General features: G+C 41.3%; 1 protein-coding gene across 2 annotated transcripts; it reads right to left on the minus strand.

The window, feature by feature from the left end:
• erich3 (glutamate-rich 3) lies at window positions 1-21,385 on the minus strand. Of its 2 annotated transcripts, XM_024420985.2 has the most exons (15): window positions 21,188-21,385; window positions 19,255-19,348; window positions 14,868-14,993; window positions 14,448-14,519; window positions 14,167-14,295; window positions 12,302-12,460; window positions 11,866-12,078; window positions 10,343-10,520; window positions 9,940-10,126; window positions 9,449-9,681; window positions 7,624-7,776; window positions 6,666-7,121; window positions 5,011-5,145; window positions 1,286-4,906; window positions 1-1,165 (listed from the first exon to the last, which is right to left on the minus strand). In XM_024420985.2, the coding sequence occupies exons 1-14, from the start codon at window positions 21,226-21,228 to the stop codon at window positions 1,308-1,310; spliced, it is 5,775 nt and encodes a 1,924-aa protein (XP_024276753.1). In that variant the 5' UTR covers window positions 21,229-21,385; the 3' UTR covers window positions 1-1,165; window positions 1,286-1,307. The 2 variants fall into 2 exon arrangements, with proteins under 2 accessions (XP_024276753.1, XP_024276752.1); XM_024420984.2 differs by having other exon boundaries at window positions 1-4,906.
• Between the last annotated feature and the right edge of the window lie 5,597 nt (window positions 21,386-26,982).

A 26,982-nucleotide genomic window follows, 5' to 3' on the forward strand; every position in this document is an offset into this window, starting at 1 on the left:
GATTTGAACTTGCAACCATTCTGGTTACTAGTCCACCGCTCTAACCATTAGGCTACCCTGCCACCCCAACTGAAGAAATAAACGAACCAAGAATGATACAGGTATTAGATGTGTTAGCAGCAACACATTTTGACACAAACTGTTTCCTACATAAGACATTTCACAATTTCTCCAACTATTATTACTGTATGTTTGACCTTTGACCTTTTATTGAACCTTTATTTAACTAGGCAAGTCTTTATTATTACTGTTTGTGTAGTTGTGTACAGCAGGCGTTCATTGTATGTTTGACATACAATATTTTCAAATGAACTGGGTGAATTTGATTTCAATGCCTGTCCATTAAATTGGATTCAAAAATTCTTGAAAGGAACACATTGTAATCACTTAGAAAGTTGAATGGAAATGCAGGGATACAATTTGTGACAACATATCATGTATACGTTACAGATAAAGTGAAACAAATCTCTGGAGAGTTATCACCATGTAAAATATGGAAATCTATCTCATACATCTTCTTTCTGTGTATAAACGGCGAACATTATCTGTGTAATTAAGGTTATACATCCAGTATAAAGAGCCAACTGTATTTCCTCGCCCGTGCCAAACTATAATCCAATCAGGTCTTTGTCATCAACGCGAAAGTGTTGTAGTGCTTTAAGTCAGTGGTATTTTATTTTCTCTCCAAACCAATCATCACACAACCATGCCTTGCGAAGTGTGTTAAGGTGCTTTGGGGCAAGCTGGCCTCCACCAGGCTTATGACTATGAATGATTTATTTATTTGTGCAGCGTGAATTGAGGGGTATCTGTTTACAGGGGGCTGGTGACAGCACCTGTGCTTGATACCTCCAGCAGACAAGGCCTCACTGTTTGTCCCCAAAAAGGGATGGTTGTAAACATCTATGCTACTATCAAAACGTTTTATAAAGACACATTTTCATGACCCAGACTTTTTTTGTTGGTAAAAAAAAGGGGGGAAATCATTAAAGCTCTTAGTAAACTCACACATGTATTCACAATTGTGGAGTGACTGTTCCTGCAGTGTCCTCTCATGAGAACCATTACAGCAAGTCCCTCTCAAGAACAATGCAACTCCGGAAAGAATGTGATGTCGAAGAATATCCTTCCTGGTCATCCTGCAGTCATCTGATTGTCTCAAGTGCTTTGTAATATAGATAGAGCAAACGTCATTCCAAATCAAAGCCCTATGTGTTATTTTACTTTCTTGTTCAGATATCAACAAATCTCAGACATATAGAAATGGAATAATGGTGTAGCTTACCCTTGTGCCAGCCTGTTGCTTTCTAATAGTTACTGTCAGTCGGTGCAGTTGTCAACAGAGGGTATGAGGTGTGGCCAAACAGCGAAGAGTCTTCCACTGAGCAGGTGCTCAGCTGGTCAATCAGCTGTAGATCTTCTTTGTCTCCCCTCCTGCTTCCATCCAGTTGTTTAGAATGGAGCTGTACACTTTGGGAGTATTCCTGGCTCTCATTCTCAGATTTAGAAATGGCTCTTAGCTCTGTTATTTCTGTAACCTCTGCAGCCTCTTGCTCTTTCGGTTCCTTTGTATCTTTGGTGTCTTCTGGTTCTCTTGACGTTGTGCCAGATTCAGAGTGATTCTCTGGACTCTCAGACTGCTCCTGTGTTTCATCTCCATTTTTGGAAAGCGTTGTCAGCACGGTTATCTCTTGCAATGTTTGTTGCTCATCCAACCCGGAATTGTCCTTGGTTTCTTCAGTCTCTGCTGGATCCTCAATGATCTTTTCAGGCCTGCCACTGGCAGCTGAATGGTTAGAGCCCTGTATCCTTTCAACATCAGTTTTGGACATTTCTGTCAGATCAGTATCTCCCTGCATTGTCATATCTTTGTCCTTGTCATCCTCAGACATCCCTGTTGTTCCTTTGAGCTCCTCTGAATATCCCTGACCCTCCTCCCGTGGCCCAGCTGTGTCTTCTCTACTGCTGCCTTCAAGTTCAGCAGAGAGTGTGAAGAGAGTGACTTCTGTTCCCTCTTCCACCTCGGGAGAGTATTTTGTTAGCCCAGTTTCACTGGCGTCATCGTCTCTTGAGTGAGTACTACTGAGATCTGACTGGATCACTTCCACCTTGTTATTACTGTTTGACTCATTGTCATCCTTTGTGGATGGGGCTGCCTCTTTAAGTTCCGTAACTATACTCTCAACAATGGTGCCAGCTCCGCCTCCAACAGCTGCGCTCCTCTCCGAGGCATTGGTATCATGATTGTCAGGTTTCGGGTCTGGTGTCTTTGCCGTTTTAGTAGGTCTCTCTGGTCTGGAAATTTCGGTCACGTGTGTTGGCGCTATAGCCCTGGCATCCGAATTAGACTCACTGATGACATTGTCAGAAGTAAAGTCATCTAGGGGCTCTATGAATGTCTCAAAGAACTTTGAGGATTGATGTACATTCACCCAGTTAGTTACAAGATCCCTATTGTCTCCTTTCTCCAAGGTCTCTGGAGTTGCAGCATGGTCCTCAGCTTTAACACTTTCCTCAAGTACATTAGTGTCTTTACCTGAAGCACTGCTTTCTTTTTGTTGTGTTTCTGACTGAGGTTTGAGGACAACGCTGACTCCTTCTTCAGATGGCTTGCTTGCCCCTTCTGTGGATTCGTCTTCCGTTTTATGTTCTTTTTCCTTCAGATCTGATTCCGTCTCTGTAGTATCTTCTAGCTCCATAGGTCTGGGTTCTGAAGCTGGAGCTTGTGTCTCTTCAGAAACAACAATCACCTCTGTAGTAGCATCACTAACTTTCTCTTTGCCATCATCCAAGTTATCTGTGCTTGTATCTGGGTTCTTATCTGCACTCTCAAGTGTAGCATCTACAATTCTGTCCTTTGACTGAGTTTTTAGTTCTGACTGCTCTTGAGACTCTACAGATGCCTCTATCTCCTTGACATTCTTAGTCTCCGTATCAGCATTCTCTGACATAGCCTCTTCTTTGGATTCAGCCCCAGTGTTAACTGGCTCTGGGTCCCCTACATGTGAACCAGCATGGCTATCTCTGTTAGATTCCTCAGCCTTAGATTCTTTGTCTTCTGTGTCTGCATCCTGATCTACTTTGGTATTTTCACATTTGTCATTTGCCTCTTCCTGGTCTTTAGGATCTTCCTCTGTCTCCACCTTGTTTAGGTCATCTGTCTTTGTTTCTGCCTCCTTGTCCTTTTCATCTACCTTGTTTTTGCCTTGGGTATCTTGGTTTGTGGACTCTGTCTCCTCTCTTGCGGTGTCACTCTGAACTTCAGAGGCTGCAGCTGTCTCTCCATTTTCAGAATCTACCTCACTGTCCTTTTTCTCTGTTTCTTTCCTGCTGACTAGGGTCTCATCTCTGGCCGCAGTGCTATCTCCAACAATTGGAGCTGAGCCACTCTCTACATCAAATTCATCATTCTTGTCCGCATCACATACAGATTCTTGAACATTGTCTTTGATCTCAGTCTCTTCAACTTTGACCTCAGTTGTTGTCATGTTTTCTCCTTCCTCCGCTTTAAGTTCACTGGCTTCCTCTTCATCCACAACATTTTCCTCAACTACTTCCTCTCCCTCTTTCTCTCCTGTTTCATGCTCAGATACTATTGCTGCTTTATTTTCTTCAACCATTTCCCCACGCTCTAGCTTGCCCTCTTCTTTTACAATTTCCTCTCCATCATCGTCTTCCTTTTCTGCCTGTCCAACCTTCTCTTCATACTCCACCTTATCTTCTACTTCTGCTGCCTTTTTGCTGTCATCTGTTTCTCCCTCCTCTGCCTTATTCCCCTCAGCGTTTTCTCCACCCTGTGTCCCCTCTTCTGCGTTCTCCTCCCCATCTTTCTCACTTCTGTCTACCTTACCCTCACTAACTTTCTCTTCATCTCTCTTAGCTTCTCCAGTATTTACTTCCTCAGTCTCTTGCTTTTCTTCTTTCTTATCATTTCCAGTCTTTTCACCGTCCTTTACTTTCCCTTCTTCAATTTGGGCAAAGTCATTTTCTACCTTATCACTTGCCTTATCCTCTGTAGTAGTTTCTCCTCCAACTTCATCCGGACCAGCTTCTTTTTCTAGTCTGTCTTCCTTCATAGCCTCCCCTGTGTCACTCTCAAGTTTGGCTTCGGTTTCTCCAGGTGCATCCTCACTCTTCTCAGCTCCCTCTGCTGTCTTTTCAGCACAGACAGTAGTATCTCCACTTTTCTCTGACACGCTGCTTGAATTATCTGCCGTGACTTCAGTCTCTGTACCTCCAACCGTGTCCTCCTCCCCATCTCCCTGCCTGTCCTTGTCAGTTATAGGCATCTCTTTGTGGCTATGGGACTCTGAATCCGCAATGGGCTTTGCTTTCATCTCTACTGCTTCACTCTCTGCCACCTCAGTCCCTGCCTCACCCGTCACAGCTGTTTCTATCTCAGTCTTGCTCCCTGGTTCTTCTGGTGCAGATGACTCATCTTTGGTGCTTTTCATCTCCTCTGACTCACTAGGTGGTATGTCAGGATCTGCTGTGTTTTTCTCTTCCTGCTGCTCTTTACTAGTTACAGAATCACTTGCTTTAGCTGGCTCGCCCGCCTGAAGATCCACAGCCTCATCTTCTTCCTGGTTGCCCTTAGTTTCTTCACCCTTTTCTTTCCCCTTTGTTTCTACTTTGCTGTCCGCCTCCTCTTGATCATCCGTCTCCGGACTGGCTTTTGGATCCTCCTCTTTCGCCTCTGTCACACCACTGGTTTCTTCAGTTATCTGTTCAGACTCCGGTGCACCATCTTCCTCCTCTTCCTTCAGCTCAGTCCCGACTTCTTTTCCCTCGGCAGCACTCTGTGAGGTCATTTCCTGTGCACTGAGTGAACTTTCCTCACACTTCACTTCCTCTGTACTGATCTGATGCTCCAGAGTAAAAGCCCCGGCTTGCTCTGGTTCCGTACCTGCGGGAAAAAAATAGGCGGTAGGTGACTGACTATTGACATTTTCTCACACACTAAATATACTGCACACGTGTTAATTAAGGACAAATAACTGGCGCTCTTACCAATGGTGTCCGGTTGTTGGTTTTTCTCAGTGGGGTCTTCCTCCGTCTCAGTGCTGGTGTCACTCAGCTCTGGCTCTGAGTGACTCTGAGCCTCCTTCAAAATGGCCTCTGCTAGTTTCTCCTGCACAGACTTGGCTTGGGTTTGGCGTGGGAAGGAGACAGAGATGTGAAGCATGCAATGAATGACCTTTACATGTCAACAAACACAAGCAGTATAATCATATACAAAAAGAACATAATGAGGAGCCATTAAAACAAAATAAACTGAAAGCAATGATTGGACATTAGACAGAACAAAGTAAAATGAAACTTCATTTCAGAGAGAGACTCATTTTAATATTTACATTAGCCAATTGAAGGAGAATAGTATAATGTATATCACATTCAGATGTTCAGCATGCATGAAATAAATGCAGGTTGACATTTATTGTCATGAATCTGGCCCTGGAGGCAGAACTGACCAATTTCTGCTAGATAGGCCAGCTGCAAAGTGAAAACCAGCTATATTGTACAAATTCATTAAAAAAAACATTTGCTTTTTGGTCTTAATTTAAGGTTAGGGTTTTAGGCATTAGGGTTAGCAGTGTGGTTAATGTCATGGTTATGGTTATGTTTAAAATCTGATTTTATGAGTTTGTGGCCGTGCCAGCTAGTGACCACTCTACAGAGCTGCCCCCAGAACAAGATTCATGACAAAAAACGCTAACCTGCTAAATAAACAAGCAAAAAGCAATACAGAGATAAAGCTCATGGGCCCAAACAAATTTTTAAAAAGATATGTTGTGTTGGCCAAAATTACATCAACTTAACAAAGCACACAGGAGAGCAAACCCAAAACAGACATTCACAATCCTCAGCTCAGTATTTTCAGACATAATTTGTCAGGTATACAGTACAAAGTTGTTCATTAAGAATGTTCAATCTGTGCAACCAATTCTGAGGAAGAACTACGGTGAAGTAATACAAATTCCTCAGAGGCATTCTACAGATCTAGGATCTTAATTTGATCACGCTGTTGCAGGAGAACTTTCCTGCAATCCAGGAAATGTAAAACTTGTAGTGTATTTGAGGTTTAAAAAGCCTCCTGAAGTTCGTAATTTCCATTTTGAAATTTTAGACGACAAAAAGGTCCTTGAATTATAATCCACATAATAATTCACATTTCCTGTTGTTTAAGGATTATTTTCCTGCTGTAGCAAACTGGCTCAAATTAAAATCCTACATCTGTACATTACAATGTTTATCAAATTAAAGTCCAAAAACACCGGCACGCACTTGAATACAAACACAGATGAGACCAAAAAAAGCATGTTCCCACTTAGCTCCAACAGCCATCTTATTTATCATCACAATTACAATGGCGTGAAGGCGAATGAGAAAAGGACAGGCAGGTCCAAAATGAAGCAGGAAATGGTTTCTCCCAAGCAACACACAGAATCACCTTTTCCACCATCCGAACTGACCTGTTATCTCACAATACTCAGAATTAAAATCGATGGATTCTTATGTAAAGGCCTGTATACATGTAAATATATCAAACTCAACTAATGTATTATATAGAAAAACTAACAGCTCTGATTATGGAAAAGGCACCCGGGGATGGGAGGGGTACAGCTCTCACTCAGGCGAGTCTGGATGTGACGGTACATACTTACCCCTCTCAGGCTCCTCCTCCTGTGTCGACTCACCCTCCGCCTTAGCCCCACTCTCCTTGTCGTCTTCCTCCTTAGCCTCAGCACTCCCATCATCATCATCCCCTTTCCCCTCCTCCGACAGCCCACTGGTGTCTGACACCTCAAGCTCTGTGGGTCTCGCTGTGCTGTCCCCAGGGCTGTACCCCAAGGTCCCTGTGTCTTCCTCCCCAGTCGAGGTGGTCTGGGGTGGGGTAGGAGAGCTGCTCTCTGTGGCTGTGGTGGGATCCTCTGTGGGTGGTTGGTCTGGATCAGGTGCTATGGTGGTGGGGGTGTCTTTTGCCTGTTCAGCCTGGGGAGGAGCCTCCTCTAAGTCAGCTGCCTGGTTGACTGCTTGGTCCTCCTTGGCCTCAGCCTCACTGTCGTCCATGTCACTTCCTGAGGAGCTGGAGTCTGACCTCGACCTTGACCTTCTCTCTTCTACAAGGGAGACAGTGTTAACAGGAGACAAAGGAATAGAACATTTATCATTTAAAGAGCTAAGATCTACGATGAATGGATGAAGTGGACTATATTTGGATTCAGATCTACGATGAATGGATGAAGTGGACTATATTTGGATTCAGATCTACGATGAATGGATGAAGTGGACTATATTTGGATTCAGATCTACGATGAATGGATGAAGTGGACTATATTTGGATTCAGATCTACGATGAATGGATGAAGTGGACTATATTTGGATTCAGAACTACGATGAATGGATGAAGTGGACTATATTTGGATTGAGATCTACGATGAATGGATGAGTTGGACTATATTTGGATTGAGATCTACGATGAAGGGATGAAGTGTGATATATTTGGTTTGAAATCAACGATGAATGTATGAAGTGGACTATATTTGGATTGGGGTGTAAACTCTTCTATTTAATTCATTTTCCTTTGATTATAAATCAAGATTTTTAAGATTATTAACTAACCAACTTTGTCATCGTCCTCACTGTCAGACTGGTCGCCTTTCTCTCTATCCTCTCCGTCTCTTTCGCTGGAGGGAGGAACACTTTTCTTGTCTTTCTCTTCTCCTCTGTCCTCAGCCTGCCCCTCGTCATCCGCCTCAAAGTCCTCTTCATAGTCTGTTGGGAAAAACAAATAGCGCCTTATGACTCCATAGCATAAAAAAATATTCTTAACATGATTAACTATCTTATTAAGATGATTTTAATCTTGTACCATAGAGTGTTAGACAGAGCAACGACTACGCTTCTATTATGGGGTGGCAGGTAGCCTAGTGGTTAGAGTATTGGGCCAATAACCAGAAGGTTGCTGGATCAAATCCCTGAGCTGACAAGGTAAAAATGTGTCTTTCTGCCCTGAGCAAGGCAGTTAACCCACTGTTCCCTGAGTGCTGAAGATGTGGATGTTGATTAAGGCAGCCCCGCGCACCTCTCTAATTCAGAGGGGTTGGGCTAAATGCGGAAGACACATTTCAGTTGAGTACATTCATTTGGACAATTGACTAGGTATTATTAATCATTTTCACAAAAATATTGGTAACTTATGCCTTGTTTATGACAGCCTATGATGGATGTTATGTGTTCATGTACAGTTGAAGTTGGAAGTTTACATACACCTTAGCCAAATACATTTAAACTCCGTTTTTCACAATTCCTGACATTTAATCCTAGTAAAAATTCCCTGTCATAGGTCAGTTAGGATCACCAGTCCCTCCTGCAGCAAAGCACCCCCACAACATGATGCCACCCCCGTGCTTCATGGTTGGGATGGTGCTCTTCGGCTTGCAAGCCTCCCCCTTTTTTCTCCAAACATAACAATGGTCATTATGGCCAAACAGTTCTATTTTTGTTTCATCAGACCAGAGGACATTTCTAAAAAAAAAAAGTACGATCTTTGCCATGTGCAGTTGCAAACTGTCTGTTTTTTTTTATGGTGGTTTTGGAGCAGTGGCTTCTTCCTTGCTGAGCGGCCTTTCAGGTCACGTCGATATAGGACTCATTTTACTGTGGATATTGATACTTTTGTACCTGTTTCCTCCAGCATCTTCACAAGGTCCTTTGCTGTTGTTCTGGGATTGATTTACATTTTTCGCACCAAAGTACGTTCATCTCTAGGAGACAGAACACGTCTCCTTCCTGAGCGGTATGATGGCTGCATGGTCCCATGGTGTTTATACTTGCAGACTATTGTTTGTACAGATGAACGTCGTACCTTCAGGCGTTTGGAAATTGCTCCCAAGGATGAACCGGACTTGTGGAGGTCTACAATTATTTTCTGAGGTCTTGGCTGATTTCTTTTGATTTTCCCATGATGTCAAGCAAAGAGGCACTGAGTTTGAAGGTAGGCCTTGAAATACATCCACAGGTACACCTCCTCCGATTGACTCAAATTATGTCAATTAGCCCATCAGAAGCTTCTAAAGCCATGACATAATTTTCTGGAATTTCCCAAGCTGTTTAAAGGCACAGTCAATGTAGTGTATGTAAACTTCTGACCCACTGGAATTGTGATACAGTGAAATAATCTGTCTGTAAACAATTGTTGGAAAAATTCCTTGTGTCATGCACAATGTAGATGTCCTAACCGACTTGCCAAAACTATAGTTTGTGGAGTGATTGAAAAACAAGTTTTAATGACTCCAACCTAAGTGTATGTAAACTTCCGACTTCAACTGTAGCTGTTATAAAGGCTTTATAAATGCATGTAAGGGGGGCTACAGTAAAGTATTACCAAAATGTCAATATAATATTGATATAACTCTCAGGTCTCCATCTGTGTAGCTCAGTGTACCATCTTTTGGTTTGTCCTCCTCTTCTGGAATGTCTTCTTTGATCTCTGTCTCCATGTCCTGTGGCTGAGTTGTCTCAGGCTCTGGTTGAGAGTGACTGTCTTTACCAATCATCTCCTCCTCCACCCCTGCAGTGTCCTTCCCAGTGTTTAGAGGGCGGGTGACTATGATTTCCTCTTTGACTCTCTTTGGAGGAGGGGTGGGCTTCTTGTCTAACCCCATGGCTATGATACACCTGGAAAATGAAAATGGACCTCACATACTGTATCCTTGTGCACCTGATTAAACTGCAGACATTGAACGTGTATCACTGAGATTTCATCATAATTGGGGATTTATTGACAAATTCAGATAATAGAGGTGCTAAAATAAAAGAGTTTGGATTGAATATACATTTTCTAACACTCAGGATAACATCTTTGCTTTCGACATGACCACTCCATTCTCAGACAGTAACGCATACTTTTAAAATCCTGCTGTTACTGTATCTCACCTGTAGCAGGGCGAGGCTCCCTCCGTGCTGGAGAATCCAAAATGTCCGTGGCGGCCGCCTAGCCGGGAACCCTTCCTGTGTTTGAACTCACAGCATGAGCTGAGGCGCTCCACCTGCAGCCCGTTGAGAAAGAACGTCAGGCTGAAGGGGAAGCCACGGTGGCGCCGCGACACAAACTGGAACGTCTCTAAAAAATAAATAGAGGTAAAGTGGATACGTTGTATTGTAGTATTTCATATTTTATGGGATGTTTACGCAATCTGCATGCAAATGGTTTGAGATGAGAAAAAATGAAGTGCTATTAAAAAAGTGTCTTTAAATTTTGGGGGGGCAAGACCGAATAGACCCGACTCTGTCTGTCACACACTCACTGACCTCCCTTCCTGCGTGTTCCCATACTGACCTCCCTCCTGGAGTCTGCCCTTGTACACACACAGGTTCTCTCCCCCACAGTGCTGCTGGAACACCTTCACCTCATCCCTCATGTCCATCAGGTCATGTGACAGGTGCACTGTCTTCCCAAAGAACACCATGCTCACACATACTTTGCTCTGCACAGAGGTCCGCGGGAGAGTAGAGTCCTGGAAGCAAAAACAGATTTGTTTTCAATGTGTCCTGAGGCCTTTATAATACTGCAAAGGAATAATTAGGTCAGTAAGTACCCGCTGGGGCCATTCATTCAAAATGACTGTAAGTCACTTCAGATAAAAGCATTTGCTAAATTGCTTATATTATTATTATATTACACTAAGTAAGCACCATAAAACCTGAATGGTTTCTATTGGGTATGATAGAAGTGGGCAGCTAACTTACAGTCACTGTGCCTATCTGGAGAGCCCTTGTAATCAAACTGTACTATAAATTGCAGCTGTGCACTGGTACTGAAGCATAGTATATCTGAGAGAAGTGTGATTTGGTCTGACATAAAAATCCCTGTGTATTTATTGTAGAGAATAAAAATAAAAAACTCATGTGTAGAATGTCCAATCAAAAAACGCATATTTTGACAAATGGGTAGAATTATGTTAATTATGTAGATAATCCTCTAAGAAAAGCAATGGTCCAAACCTAATTTTTCTATCAGATAAAATAATGTTGTTTTTTTAATCAGGAAAATTGCATCGCGTCAGCTAGGCTGGATTCTGTGCAATAATTAAGGCTAAATTACTGGCTTCCTGACAGGCTCACTTTCCCGTTGAACTCATCATCATTCTTCTTTAATCCACAGGACATAAAAACAATATAGAGGTAAGATGGATATCGAGTTTGAGACATGACATGTAGTAGTTTCATATTGTTGTATACGCTTTTAATATTAAGCGTATCTCTGTGAAATATTAACAGAGCATACCAAGCTTATACCAAGCTTTTTATTTTCAAAGCTTTTTACATTTAATTCAGCTCGTGTCATGCTAATTTAGCTCTTTGCAACCCGCAGATAACGATTTTGAAGACGACGATCCCGAAATGTAAAATCCTCAACAGTTGTTACGAGAACCTTGCACCACTATGCCAACAGAGCTCAGTGATTATTATCGGATGTATTAGGTTACGAAATCGGACTTCTTTGATATAATGTTAATGATTACGTTAGAGAAAGACCCCACGGAACAATTCAGAACATGAATAATCATATTTGTCTTGGTAAAATGTATTTTATATCATAAGAAAGTGAAATTTCATAACCAAAGCACGTCTCCAACAACTCTGTTTGTTTATTAATAAAGGTACGTGGTGGAGTTCACGAGTGTGCGGATTTTATTTATTTTATACCGACTTTTTTCGACCCGCACTCCCATAAAGTAGTGTGCATTTGATCAGACTTGACTATAGAATGGTTGGACACTCTACCATGTGTCATCTGAAGGGTGGAGGGAACTATGGTTGAACAGACAGAGAGGGAGGAAGGGAGAAAAGAAGAGAGACCTCCGTCATTCCAGGACCACTTGGGGCCGTGGTGGGGCGCAGTCTCCGTCCCCTGAAAGTGCCATTGGGGGTACCCTTAAAACCGCCCCTCTCTTTCCTCTTAGTCGGTGGTGGCACTGGGGTAACAAAGTTGTTGATGACTGGAAGGCGGTAGGGGGATATACCACGGGAAAACTCTGTCCCGGTCAAATGTCTTCTGGAGTCTTTGTCCATCTGGAAAGAAAATATAAAATTCCTGTGATAACGCTTCAATTACAAGTTGCCCGGATATGGGTCTGGGAATACAAAGGCAAGCAAATGCAATAAAACATGCATGGAATTCTGACTAACGGATAAAGACTCCACTGGTGGCCAACCCCGTAAGTCTGTGTGTGTCTGCGTGCGTGTGTGTGTGCTATAGTGTTATAAATAATACAGTCGATGTTGGTGGTCTCACAATGCAGTTGAAAGGCTGGTCCGTTTCATTGGAGGAGTCATGGGGCCTGTAGGGGGAGGTGTGTCTGTGGGAGGCTGTGGTGCTGTTACTATGGATGGGCTTCAGACGCACCGGCCTCTGCATCTTCCCTGGAGCCGTGTTGGGTCGAGACGAGCCCGGCTGAGGCACACACACACACATCAACCATACATTCTAAGCAGGATATGTTTTTTATTTTTATTCTGATGGACATTTAAATGCTCATCATAGTAAATGTTTCAATATTTTAAACATGCTCTTATTTACAAATTTACTACACTGAACAAAAATATAAATGCAACATGCAACCATTTAAAAGATTTTACTGAGTTACAGTTCATATAAGAAAATGTATATAAATACATTAGGACCTAATCTATGGATTTCACATGACTGAGCAGGGGCGCAGCCTTAGGTAGGTCTGGGAGGGCATAGGCCCACCCACTGGGGAGCCAGGCCCAGCCAATCAGAAGGAGTTTTTCTCCACAAAAGGGCTTTACTACAGACATAAAAACTCCTCAGACTATCCTGCAGGTGAAGAAGCCGGATGTGGAGGTCCTGGGCTGGCGTGGTTACGCAGGGTCTGCGGGGTGAGGCCGGTTGGACTTACTACCAAATTCTCTGAAACGACGTTGGAGGCAGCTTATGGTTGAGAAATTAACATTCAATTCTCTGGCAACAGCTCTGGTGGGCATTCCAGTCAGCATGCCAATTGCACGTTCCCTCAAAACTTGAGACATCTGTGGCATTGTGTTGTGTGACAAAACTGCACATTTTAAAGTGGCCATTTATTGCCCCCAGCACAATGTCCACCTGTGTAATGATCAAGCTGTTTAATCAGCTTCTTGATATGCTACAACTGTCAGGTGGATAGATTATTTTGACAAAGAAGAAATGCTCATTTACAGGGATGTAATCACATTTGTGCAATTGTTTGTTGTTGAGAAATAAGCTTTTTGTGCATCTGGAAAACGTTTTTTAATTCAGCTCATGAAACATGGGCCCAACACTTTACATGTTGCATTTATATTTTGTTCAGTGTATGTTTAACCAAGTGCTTTTAATAATATTTGAAGTATTTTTGGCAACACTATATAGTAAGATTTGAACAAGCCCCAACATGATTGTGATACATCTGTTTGCAGATTTTGTCAAGAGACACCATCTAACTTCTAGTAAACACAACAATCAAAGCCAGAAAAACCCAGGCAGGCGTTCAACCCTCGACATATGTTGATTCAGCCATTAAGCTACCACATCTTACATTTCAAAAGCGTGAGATAAACTTGTGTAATCCCACCACTTCACATTGAATACACTCTTAAACGAGACATTGAGCAAACACAAGAGAGAAGTGTTCTTCAGACCTGCTGACTAGAATGTCAACACCAACCTGGCAACTATCTCAGCACGTACGGCTATGTTTGCATCCTAAATGGCACCCTATTCCCTATATAGTGCACTACTTCTGACCAGGACCCATCCCTATATATGGAATAGAGTGCCATTTGGGATGCGCAGGCCATGAATCAGCTCCACACACATCCATCAACATACAGCCTATAGCTACCAATGAAATACATTTTCCATGGCTGCTGTGTGGTTGAAACAAAGTTCAATTTGCTACATGTGTATAACTCTTGTAACAATAACTCTTAAAACGTCAAACATGATCAAGTTTAAAAACAAACATCATAATCGCCAACACTGATACTTATTTTCTGAACCTTTGTCACAACTATCTGGCATTACCTTGTCACAATAATGCGACTCTTGAGCAATCATTATCAAAATTGTTATTATTGTGCATTTGCCTTAATTGCTATAGTCTCAGAGGCATCACTCACAGATTCAGAGGATTCAGAGTGCTCCCCCTCTGGGCCAGAATGCTGTGTGTGGGAGACCCTGGGGCCCGTGGGCGGCCGTGGAGACAGGATATGGATTATCTCCTCCTCGTACCTCTTGGAACGTTCCACCTTCACCAAGACAAAGACTATGGTTATAATGCCTTTACTCACGACTCCCTCCAAAATACATGAGAGACATTGGGTTGCATACGATTATGTTTGATACAATACATTCAAAGGAGTCACAGGTTATACAGAATATTCATATCCAAATGAGGCACCTTGATTTTATGCACTCTCTCCCTCCGGGCAAAATCCTCCAACTTCCTCTTGATCTCGATCTGATGGAGACGCTGGATGAGAAGGACAATGTTTACGTTTCATGCAGAGGCAGGAAGAACCCACCGATCAGAACAATGGGATCATGGTATCTAGGACAGGGTCATATTCAGGAGCGTAAATGCAATTTTATTTAGGCTAAATCATGTTCTTATTGTTGTATGTTTTAATTATTTAATGTATTGATTGTTGCTGCCTTCTTGGCCAGGTCTCTCTTGAAAAAGAGACTCCGGGTCTCAATGGACATTCCTGGTTAAATAAAGGTAAAAACAATTACTAAAATAAAAAACACTAGTTGGGGGAATGCAAAACTGACCCAAGGTCAGCTTCTAGGGGCAACTTCACTCTTCTCCCTCTCTCACCTCCATGTCCAGCACCTTATGGAAGATGGCCTGGGCCAGGCATTCCCTCACATGCCTCTGGTGCGCTCTCTGCATCACATTGTGTCTGTACTCTTTGTCTGGGACAATCCGCCCACTCCTGGTGATCTGATAGAATATCACACATCACATTAGGAAGTGTTATTATTAGCCTGTACGGTCCTCAAAAGAAGATTTTTACTATCTTACTATTCTGTCTCCCATACACTTCAGTCATCATCACTACATCATGATCATCATCATTACAAAACTGGTTGTTTGGATCCTGGATGCTGATTGGACGAGCAGCGTTCCAAGCCGCGCTGTATTGGCCGTCACCGACACACCTATGCCTGCTATCTCAACTCAACTCGGTATTATTTCCCCTTACTTCAAAGCCTACAGTAGCATTTTGTTTGGTTCAGCATTGGTAAATATAAGACTCGCTGTCTGCCTGTCCAACCTCAGAAACAATGTTTCACTTTTGAATTTCGATCTGTGTAGTACCATACATAGAGTGAACCGTGCCCAAACGAGATGATACAACTTTTTATGAGCCAGTCGAAATCACGCATCAATATCATTATCATGGACATACAGGCTGGTTCCAGGCATAGCGAAATCAGCGATTGCTTAGCCCGACCAAAACATTAAGAACACCTTCCTAATATTAATCCCCCCCACCCCCGTTTTTGCCCTGCGAACAGCCTAAATTCATTTGGGCATGGACTCCACAAGGTGTCGAAAGTGTTCCCCAGGAATGCTGGCCCATGTTGACTCCAATGCTTGACTGGTGGACCATTCTTGACACACACGGAAACTGTTGAGCGTGAAAAACCCAGCAGTGTTGCCATTCTTGACACAAACCGGTGTGCCTGGCCCCTACTACCATACCCACTTCAAAGGCACTTAAATCTTTTGACTTGCCCATTCACCCTCTGAATGGCACACATACACAATCGATGTCTCAATTGTCTCAAAGCTTAAAAATCCTTCTTTAACTTGTCTCCTCCCCTTCATCTACACTGATTGAAGTGGATTTAACAAGTGACATCAATAAGGGATCATAGCTTTTACATAGCTTTCACAAAGAGCAGGTATCGTTAATGTTTTGTCCACTCAGTGTGTATATATATATATATATATATATATATATATACATACATACATACATACAGTGGGGCAAAAAAGTATTTAGTCAGCCACCAATTGTGCAAGTTCTCCCACTTAAAAAGATGAGAGGCCTATCATTTTCATCATAGGTACACTTCAACTATGACAGACAAAATGAGAAAAAAATATCCAGAAAATCACATTGTAGGATTTTTAATGAATTTATTTGCAAATGATGGTGGAAAATAAGTATTTGGTCACCTACAAACAAGCAAGATTTCTGGCTCTCACAGACCTGTAACTTCTTCTTTAAGAGGCTCCTCTGTCCTCCACTCGTTACCTGTATTAATAACACCTGTTTGAACTTGTTATCAGTATAAAAGACACCTGTCCACAACCTCAAACAGTCACACTCCAAACTCCACAATGGCCAAGACCAAAGAGCTGTCAAAGGACACCAGAAACCAAATTGTAGACCTGCACCAGGCTGGGAAGACTGAATCTGCAATAGGTAAGCAGCTTAGTTTGAAGAAATCAACTGTGGGAGCAATTATTAGGAAATGGAAGACATACAAGACCACTGATAATCTCCCTCGATCTGGGGCTCCACGCAAGATCTCACGCCGTGGGGTCAAAATGATCACAAGAACGGTGAGCAAAAATCCCAGAACCAAAGTAACAAAGCCTACCATCAGTAACACACTATGCCGCCAGGGACTCAAATCCTGCAGTGCCAGACGTGTCCCCCTGCTTAAGTCAGTACATGTCCAGGCCCGTCTGAAGTTTGCTAGAGAGCATTTGGATGATCCAGAAGAAGATTGGGAGAATGTCATATGGTCAGATGAAACCAAAATATAACTTTTTGGTAAAAACTCAACTCATTGTGTATGGAGGACAAAGAATGCTGAGTTGCATCCAAAGAACACCATACCTACTGTGAAGCATGGGGGTGGAAACATCATGCTTTGGGGCTGTTTTTCTGCAAAGGGACCAGGACAACTGATCCGTGTAAAGGAAAGAATGAATGGGGCCATGTATCATGAGATTTTGAGTGAAAACCTCCTTCCATCAGCAAGGGCATTGAAGATGAAACGTGGCTGGGTCTTTCAGCATGACAATGATCCCAAACACACCGCCCGGGCAACGAAGGAGTGGCTTAGTAAGAAGCATTTCAAGGTCCTGGAGTGGCCTAGCCAGTCTCCAGATCTCAACCCCATAGAAAATCTTTGGAGGGAGTTGAAAGTCTGTGTTGCCCAGCAACAGCCCCAAAACATCACTGCTCTAGAGGAGATCTGCATGGAGGAATGGGCCAAAATACCAGCAACAGTGTGTGAACACCTTGTGAAGACTTACAGAAAACGTTTGACCTCTGTCATTGCCAACAAAGGGTATATAACAAAGTATTGAGATAAACTTTTGTTATTGACCAAATACTTATTTTCCACCATAATTTGCAAATAAATTCATTAAAAATCCTACAATGTGATTTTCTGGATTTTTTTCTTCTCATTTTGTCTGTCATAGTTGAAGTGTACCTATGATGAAAATTACAGTTCTCTCTCATCTTTTTAAGTGGGAGAACTTGCACAATTGGTGGCTGACTAAATACTTTTTTGCCCCACTGTATATATATTACTGTACCAGTCAAAAGTTTGGACACACCTACTCATTCAAGAGTTGTATAATACATTGTAGAATAATAGTGAAGACATCAAAACTATGAAATAATACATATGGAATCATGTAGTAAGCAAAAAAGTGTTAAACAAATCCAAATATATTTTATATTTGAGATTCTTCAAAGTAGCCACCGTTTGCCTTGATGACAGCTTTGCACACTCTTGGCATTCTCTCAACCAGCTTCATGAGGTAGTCACCTGGAATACATTTAAATTAACAGGTGTGCCATGTTAAAAGTTAATTTGTGGAATTTATTTCATTCTTAATGCATTTGAGCCAATCAGTTGTGTTGTGACAAGGTAGGGGTGGTATACAGAAGATAGCCCTATTTGGTAAAAGACCAAGTCCATATTATGTCAAGAACAGTTCAAATAAGCAAAGAGAAATGACATGAAGGTCAGTCAATCCTGAAAATATCAAGAACATTGAAAGTTATTTTTTTAAATATTTATTTAACTAGGCAAGTCAGTTAAGAATAAATGCTTATTTACAATGACGGTCTAGGAACAAAATAATAAAGAAAAACCCTTGAATGAGTAGGCGTGTCCAAACTTTTGACTGGTACTATATATATCTTAGGAACTAAGTCTGGATCTCAACTTACTATTGAGAGTAAGAATAGTAGAATACACCAGGTGCAATTTCAAAATGTGTTTGTGCATCAGCAGTTTTTCTCTCGCTATGTCAGTCACTGACAGTCACTCAATTTGCCACGATCTCCACTCCATGGCAAAATGAGTAGAATTGCAGGAAATTAGCTGTAACTGCATTTTTCCCTCTCCACCCCATAGCAAAATGTGTAGAATTGCAGATTTAAAAAAATAAAAAATGTTTACCCCCTTTTCTCCCCAATTTTGTGGTATCCAATTGTTAGTAGTTACTATCTTGTCTCATCACCACAACTCCCATACGGGCTCGGGAGAGACGGTCAAAAGCCATGCGCCCTCCGAAACACAACCCAACCAAGCCGCACTGCTTCTTAGCACAGCGCGCATCCAACCCGGAAGCCAGCCGCACCAATGTGTCGGAGGAAACACCGTGCACCAGGCGACCTGGTTAGGGTGCACTGCGCTCGGCCCGCCACAGGGGCCGCTACTGCACGATGAGACAAGGATATCCCTACCGGCCAAACCCTCCCTAACCCGGACGACGCTAGGCCAATTGTGCGTTGCCCCATGGACCTCCCGGTCGCGAACCCAGAGTCTCTGGTGGCACAGCTAGTGCCCGAGACCACTGCTCCACCCAGGAGGCTGAATTGCAGAAAATTTGCTTTAATTAAAGGTCCAACTCAGCTGTTTTTATCTCGATATCAAATCATTTCTGGGTAACAATTTGGTACCTTACTGTGATTGTTTTTAATTGAATGGATCAAAAAGAAACAAAAATAGTTTCTTAGCAAGAGCAATTTCTCAAGAAAGAATTTAGCTAGGACTGTAGTCTTGTGCCTTATTGCCTCACCATCATCATCATTTGCTCTGGTCCAAGGTGTTACGTGTGGCTTGTAACACCCGGGACCAAAGCTACATCATCATCACCTAATACAAACTTTGAGGGGAATATTGCTGATGAGTGTTAACCACTGGTGTACTTGACGTACCAGGCCAACTCTCTGGAGATGTCTCCTGATCCGGGTGTTGTTGAAGTATCCAGTAAGGTGTTTGTCTGTCAGACTGTTGTAGGCTGAAAGTAGCCTAAAGAGAGAAGGCAAGTCCTATTACATTATGACAGAAAGGCTATTTATTTTTTATGTGAAAACATCATACATGTATCCATTTAATGTGCCTAATATGTCATGTATCAGTAATGTAATTCATTTTGGCTGTTCTCCTTTATAGTGGGTTGTATTATGGATTGAGAATACCTGTCTAATGAATTAAAGTGGTTCACCAGTCTGCATCACCTCTGAAAGTAACAATTATGCTTAATTTCATCATTACAACATCTAGACTAAATGTCAATGAATCATCTGTGCCATTAGTTACAAATAAATAAATAAAACTTCCATGTTGTTGTTTTTGTCATTAACTAGGCTATCATGGTGTCAGGTCTACCCTCGGATGTGTTCAACTTCAATTCTGCCTAGCTCTTTCCAACACAGACTTGATTTCCTAAAGCGTTACAGTTTCCCCACAACTATTGGCTCTATTACCCGTGTCTGATTACCTTAGGAATTAAGGGATGGATAGCACACTTAACCCAATCGCCCTTTTGTGCCCATGTCTTTCTCTCCTGCTCTAAATAACACCGGTACGGATTTCTCATCGGGGTAGGGTCACCAGAGCTTGTCCAAGAGCATGGGATACCTTGTCATCCCATACAAAGATATTCTGAGTGGCCAAATGATTTAGATACAATCTAAGATATGCTACTTAATAATAATATTGCAGCGAACTTAAAGGGATAATTCACTAAATTATAAAATGGCATATTGGTTTCCTTACCCCGTAAACACTATATGGACAAGGTACGACGGCAATCCTTGCTTTGGTTTGTTAATCTGACCACATCTTTTTTCTTTCTTTAAAAAAAAAACATGTTTCACATTTCCAGTACAAGTCAATGGAAACAATATAAGCATTTTCACGCTTCCCGTCCAAATCATCTCAAAGTAACAAAATAATTGAAATATTTTATTTGATACATTAGGACGACTTGGACATGAAGCGTGAAAATGCTTATATTGTTTCCATTGACTTGTATTACATGTGTGCCACAAGTGCTAAAAAGTTAGCATTTGAAACAGTGGCCAGGTAAACAAAACCAAAGTATGGATTTCTGTCATACGGAAATTAACATGTATTTTGTAATTTAAGTAAACTATCCCTTTAGCACAACACCTCGTGATTTTTGTTACGATCGGATCTCTTGGTGTAATGGCTAAAGTAAGGTGATGACATTCACTGGACCAGCGTTCAAATCCCGGTTGGGGTGACCCCCTGAAAATTCACAAAAAACTGTTTTTGCCATGAGGCGTATACACACAAGGAACTTCGTTTATAGAAGCGCTTTATCGAAGGAAGTGATAATGTAGCGACCTGAACGTAACACCCCGTCGATCTCGTCAAGAGGTTCGGGATCTCTTGGCGTAACCGTCAAGCTGTTGCAATGACAGTAGCTGGATCAAGGTTAAGTTGCTATTTGCTAAAATATGATTAGCTATAAAGTCCTTAACAACTTTTTATATTGTATTTGAACCACGTTACAATTCCCACCAATTCAGTTACGCCTATTGGCGAGCTGCGTAAGGTGTAGGCTTTGCCTTTCACGCCGGTGACCCGAGGTCGCGTCCCGTTCTCTCCATTCGCTACTAATATTTATTGTTCGCTCAATTCCATAAAGTCAAGCATTTCTTCAAACAGAGTCCAATAGCCAATGAAGTAAAAAAATATTTCAAACATGAATAATAAAGTCTTAGAATTGTCAACAAGTAGGCTACCCTATCATTCGGGTCTGTAGACAAGCCCTACTAAAACCTCTATCATCACTAGGGAACGTCAACCTGTAGAAAATGTCCAAAGAATGGCACCTACCCTGGGTATAGGTGACTCATGATTTCGGGATGCAGTTTCATATAATACACGGAGCAGTCCTAGTCGGAAGACTGTCCGCCTTGCTCAAATACATGCAAATATAGAACCAGACGATAGAATACTGTCCTATTCGAATGCCCGGCTTGGTAAAACCTGACTGTACTTGCTACACTTCTTTCCGAGCGGAACTGATGACAATTTCCCCGTTGCTATGGAAAGTCACGTGACGATGCTATCGAGGAGGCTGGTCTCCACTTACAACTACAGTAAGGATTATTTTCTTTTTCTGCAGGGTATTTTTCTATCGTATTTTATTCTAGAATTTAAATTAAAAAAACATGTCTGAATTATTGGACCTAAATTATATTATATTCTATCTATTATCAGATATGCATAGACCCAATCTGTAGTTTTTTTGTCTAATTTATTTGAATTTTATTTGTAATTATAATTATGTAGGTAGCAACCCTAGACTGTATTCAGAGTAGGACTGGCCATAGGGCAGTTCTGGCAAATGCCAGATGGGCTGGGCCATCTTTAGCCTACTGGGCCTGTTGAAATTGGGGGTTTTGCACAAAAATGTATTTATTGGGCTGATAATGGGGGCATAAAGGTATAAAAAAAAGGTCCGGTGTCAGAAATTCCTGAGACGATTTCTGGTCCCAGTCCGTTCCTGACTGTATTCAATTCACCTCTACACTATAGATGTTTATGGAACCACAATTGAACTCATGCATTGCACTACTGTAGGCCTACTACCAAGAACCCCTCACGGGATATCCGTCTGCTGGAGATGAGAGACCAGACACAGTGATCACTAGTTACCAACAGCCTATGATATAGGAAATAACCCCAAATCCTCCTTATTGCATTGCATACCGTTGATCAAGTGACAAGTTATACAAAATGCACTATTATATAATAATTAGGTGGGTGCTTACATTTGTCCTACTGTTTCACACATGTACAAGTGTGTGAACTGTACATTTTATTTTTTTCATATCAAAAATAGTAACCCTGGAGTAATTAGGCATAAGTGCCTTGCTCAAGGGCATATAGACTGACTATCACGTAGTTGGTTCTAGGGATTCAAACCAACAACCTTTCAATTACTGGCCCAGTGCTCTTAACCAATAAGCTACCTGCCACCCCACATAACAGGACACTGAGCTCCACATCTATGGTCCATTCCACACAATATGAAAAGATGTCATTTGGAATATGATGTAAATAATGTTATTGGGTCAACTGCATTCTTCACAGCATGCTACACATCTATCTCTGCCAGACAGAGTCTGTGTCTGTCTCTTTGATCAAGGTTGCCAATCTTTGTTCAGGAACCGTTCCTGAGAGCACCTGTTTGCTGAAGAGGCCTCTGCAGTGCAGCAGTTGACCAGTAGATAGAGCCATCGGTCTTATACGAATGTTTGTGGCTTACAATATGATGACAATGTTCCTCACTGACCCTAGAGGGCAGCCAATCAAGGTCTGGGTGATTGTTAGTTGTTTTTGTGCTAGGTTGAGACAGGACCCTGCACATACTGCAGCCCTCCAGGCAGGGATGGACTTGCCAAAGGGCAATTCTGGCAAAAGTGTAGGAAATGCTTGTGATCCCAGTTTGTCAATGGTTGAAGAGCATGAGCTACTGAGCTCAGCATCTTCTTCACCCTCACAACCCATACTCTTAAAGTGCATTCAGAAAGTATTCAGACCCCTTCCCTTTTTCCACATTTTGTTACGTTTCAGCCTATTTCTAAAATGTATTAAATTATATTTTCCTCAATACCCCATAATGACAAAGCAAAAACAGGTTTTTAGAAATGTTTACTAATTTATAAAAAATAAATAAATAGAAATACCTTATTTACATATGTATATAAGATACACAAAAATAAAATATTTAAAATATTCCTATAATTGTAATATCATATTTGATAATAATTGTGCTAATAAATCTATTAATTTTCATTTATGTCTCAATAACATTGAAATACAGTATCAGTCAAAAGTTTGGACACACCTACTTTATTTGTACTATTTTCTACATTGTAAAGTAATAGTGAAGACATCAAAACTATGAAATAACACATGGAATCATGTGGTAACCAACAAAGTTACCACCTGATTCCATATGTGTTATTTTATTGTTGTGAGGTCTTCACTATTACTCTACAATGTAGAAAATAGCCAAAATAAAGAAAAACCCTCGAATAAGTTGGTCCAAACATTTGACTGGTACTGTATAGAAATTCAATATCAAGCTATTTTGATTATTTTTCTTTTTCTAGTTAGATATTGAGAGCCAAGAGGAGCAGTAATGAAGTCTGTTCTTATCTCTAGATTCCTTGATTCAGCTAGTGCCTAATCTGGCAATTATAACATAGTTTAAATAGTTAGAGTATTTGCAAGTACTGTAAAATTCAAGCATTGTAAAAAGGATGTAGTACCAAAATGATTCACTTTATGGTGAGTCAGTATCTACATGGCCTGTTCCAGGTATAAGAGACATAGTGGGGCAAAAAATTATTTAGTCAGCCACCAATTGTGCAAGTGCTCCCACTTAAAAAGATGAGAGAGGCCTGTAATTTTCATCATAGGTACACTTCAACTATGACAGACAAAATAAGAAAAACAATCCAGAAAATCACATTGTAGGATTTTTAATGAATTTATTTGCAAATTATGGTGGAAAATAAGTATTTGAGTGCAAATCAATCCCAGAACAGCAAAGGACCTTGTGAAGATGCTGGAGGAAACAGGTACAAAAGTATCTATATCCACAGTAAAACGAGTGCTATATCGACATAACCTGAAAGGCTGCTCAGCAAGGAAGAAGCCACTGCTCCAAAACCACCATAAAAAAGCCAGACTATGGTTTGCAACTGCACATAGGGACAAAGATTGTACTTTTTGGAGAAATGTCCTCTGGTCTGATGAAACAAAAACAGAACTGTTTGGCCATAATGACCATCGTTATGTTTGGAGGAAAAAGGGGGAGGCTTGCAAGCTGAAACACACCATCCCAACCATGAAGCACAGGGGTGGAAGCATCATGTTGTGGGGGTGCTTTGCTGCAGGAGGGACTGGTGCACATCACAAAATAGATGGCATCATGAGGCAGGAGAATTATGTGGATTTATTGAAGAAACATCTCAAGACATCAGTCAGGAAGTTAAAGCTTGGTCGCAAATGGGTCTTCCAAATGGACAATGACCCCAAGCATACTTCCAAAGTCAAGGTATTGGAGTGGCCAACACAAAGCCCTGACCTCAATCATATAGAAAATATTTGGGGCAGAACTGAAAAGTGTGTCCGAGCAAGGAGGCCTACAAACCTGACTCAGTTACACCAGCTCTGTTGGGCAATGCCAGCAACAAGGAAAATAAAGTGGAATGCATGCCAGCAAAGCTACAAAACAACACTAAACAATATATTAATTGCACTATAATGGTGACAAATGGTGCCCACAAACTGTTAGGGCCTACATAAAGCGATCCCAACAGCAGTCCCAACATCTTACCACTGCTACACCTGGCTATCAGCAGAGCCTTGTCTAGCAGCAAAACAGTTAATTCAGTCTCATTTACTGCCTTTAAAAAACATAGCTGATATGACTGACTTGCCTAAACAAATGTGGTTTCTAATGACAATTGAGATGTACAAACTATGGCATAAGTGAACGACAAGCAGATTAGAGGCAATCCGTAATTTTGATTAAGACGTTAATGAGCGAGCTAGGATGGACGTAGTCAATATAACTATTTGTTTAGTACTTTTGAAATGTACAGCGACAGAATTTAGAACTTGGGCCATTTTTACTGGCCAAGTTGGGCCGTTCTGCCCCTGAACAAGGCAGTTAACCCACTGTTCCTAGGCCGTAATTGTAAATAAGAATGTTCTTAACCTACTTGCCTAGTTAAATAAAGGTTACATTTAAATTACATTTTTAAAATACAGTGTTCTCCCTGTACACCAAGTCAGAACCATAGGATAAATAAAGGAGGCATGCTTGCAGACAATGAAAGTTCTTACAATATTTGAAGATTTCATTTCTCTAAAACAGGTTATAGGCTACATGTGCACCAAGTCAGATCATGCTTCATTGACAGCATGGCCAATGTTGAATGTTTATCAATTTAAACTTGGAAAAGAGCCCCGTTATCCCAGATCTAGGACCACACAGACACTCCACTGAATAGCAAGCTAGTAATTGCTTTGCAATGCTTGCAGTTAACTGATTTCTTCCAAACCACTCAGTTGAATTTGCGATTTCCAACTTGTTGTGTAATGTTTATGTCCAATGGCCACTGAGCACCAATATGTTTTATCTATAATTTCTCTTCATTACTTCTCTTCATATGACAAGGATTAAAAAATATTTTCCAGTAGATTGTTGACTTGATTCATGATGATCACGGCTAGCTAAGATTTTGAAAGTATGATGCTGACATGTTCAGTCCAATCAAAGCTACTGTACATATAATGTGATTTGACATAATTTGATCTGTGGCCAATGACCTTGAGCCATCTTGGATTGGCACTTCTAATGTAACTCTATGGCAGCACCCAGGGGGATAGAATTTTCTAGCTCTACCCCGATCCCTGAGCCAATCTCGGTGCAACGCTTTGTATTTTCTGCTGACTTGCCCCACCACCACAGAAAGCACTGAGCTAGGCTGAAACACCTGCATTTTGGAGCTGCCTTACTCAAGAGAACAAAAAAAGAGACCATGTATGTATGCGGCTTTATTAACTCAGTGATATATTTTTTTTTTACATTGTTTGCAAACTGATATGTGACATGTATTAATGCCAAAATAACATGCAAAAACAGGCAAGCCTTTTTTTTTTTTTTTTGCAAAAAATGTGGGGCTCAAAACAGGTGGGGTTCTGGCCCACCTGCCCTTAATGACGGGCCGCCACTGATGCCAGGCCTAAATAAGTTCAGGAGTAAGAATGTACTTAGCAAATCAAATAATACGTTGCATGGATGCATTCTGTGTTCAATAAAAGTGGTTAACATGATTTTTGAATGACAACCCCATCTCTGTACTGCACACATTCAATTATCTGTAAGGTCCCTCAATCGAGTAATTCATTTCAAGGACAGATTCAACCACAAGGTGAGGTTTGTCAATGCCTTATAAAGAAGTGCACCCTTTGAGCTTGGTGAAGTTGTTAATTACACTTTGGATGATGTATCAATACACCGAATCACTACTAAGACACAGTTGCTGGAGAGGAAGGAACTCTTTAGAGATTTCACCACAATGACAATGGTGATTTTAAAACAGTTACAGAGTTTAATGGTTGTGATTCGAGAAAACTGAAGATGGAGCAACAATATTGTAGTTACTCCACAAAACTAACCTAAATGACAGAGTGAAAAGAAGGAAGCCTTTACACAATAGAAATATTCCAAAACATGCATCTGTTTGCAACAAGGCACTGAAGTAATACTGTAAAATAAATGAGGCAAAAAATATACTTTTTGTTCTGAATACAAAGCGTTACATTTCAACAAGACTGAGTACCACTGTTCATATTTTCAAGCATGGTGGTGGCTGCATCATGTTATGGGTATGCTTGTCATCGGCAAGGACTAGGGAGTTTTTTTTAGGATAGAAAGAAACGGGATACAGTTATAAGCACAGGCAAAATAATAGAGGACAACTTGGTTCAGTCTGCTTTCCAACAGACACATGAGAGGCGAATTCACCTTTCAGCAGGACAATAACCTAAAACACAAGGCCAAATCTACACTGGAGATGCTTAACAAGACAACATTGAATGTT

Source organism: Oncorhynchus tshawytscha, linkage group LG05 (assembly GCF_018296145.1).
Source record: "Oncorhynchus tshawytscha isolate Ot180627B linkage group LG05, Otsh_v2.0, whole genome shotgun sequence".
NCBI lineage: Eukaryota > Metazoa > Chordata > Actinopteri > Salmoniformes > Salmonidae > Oncorhynchus > Oncorhynchus tshawytscha.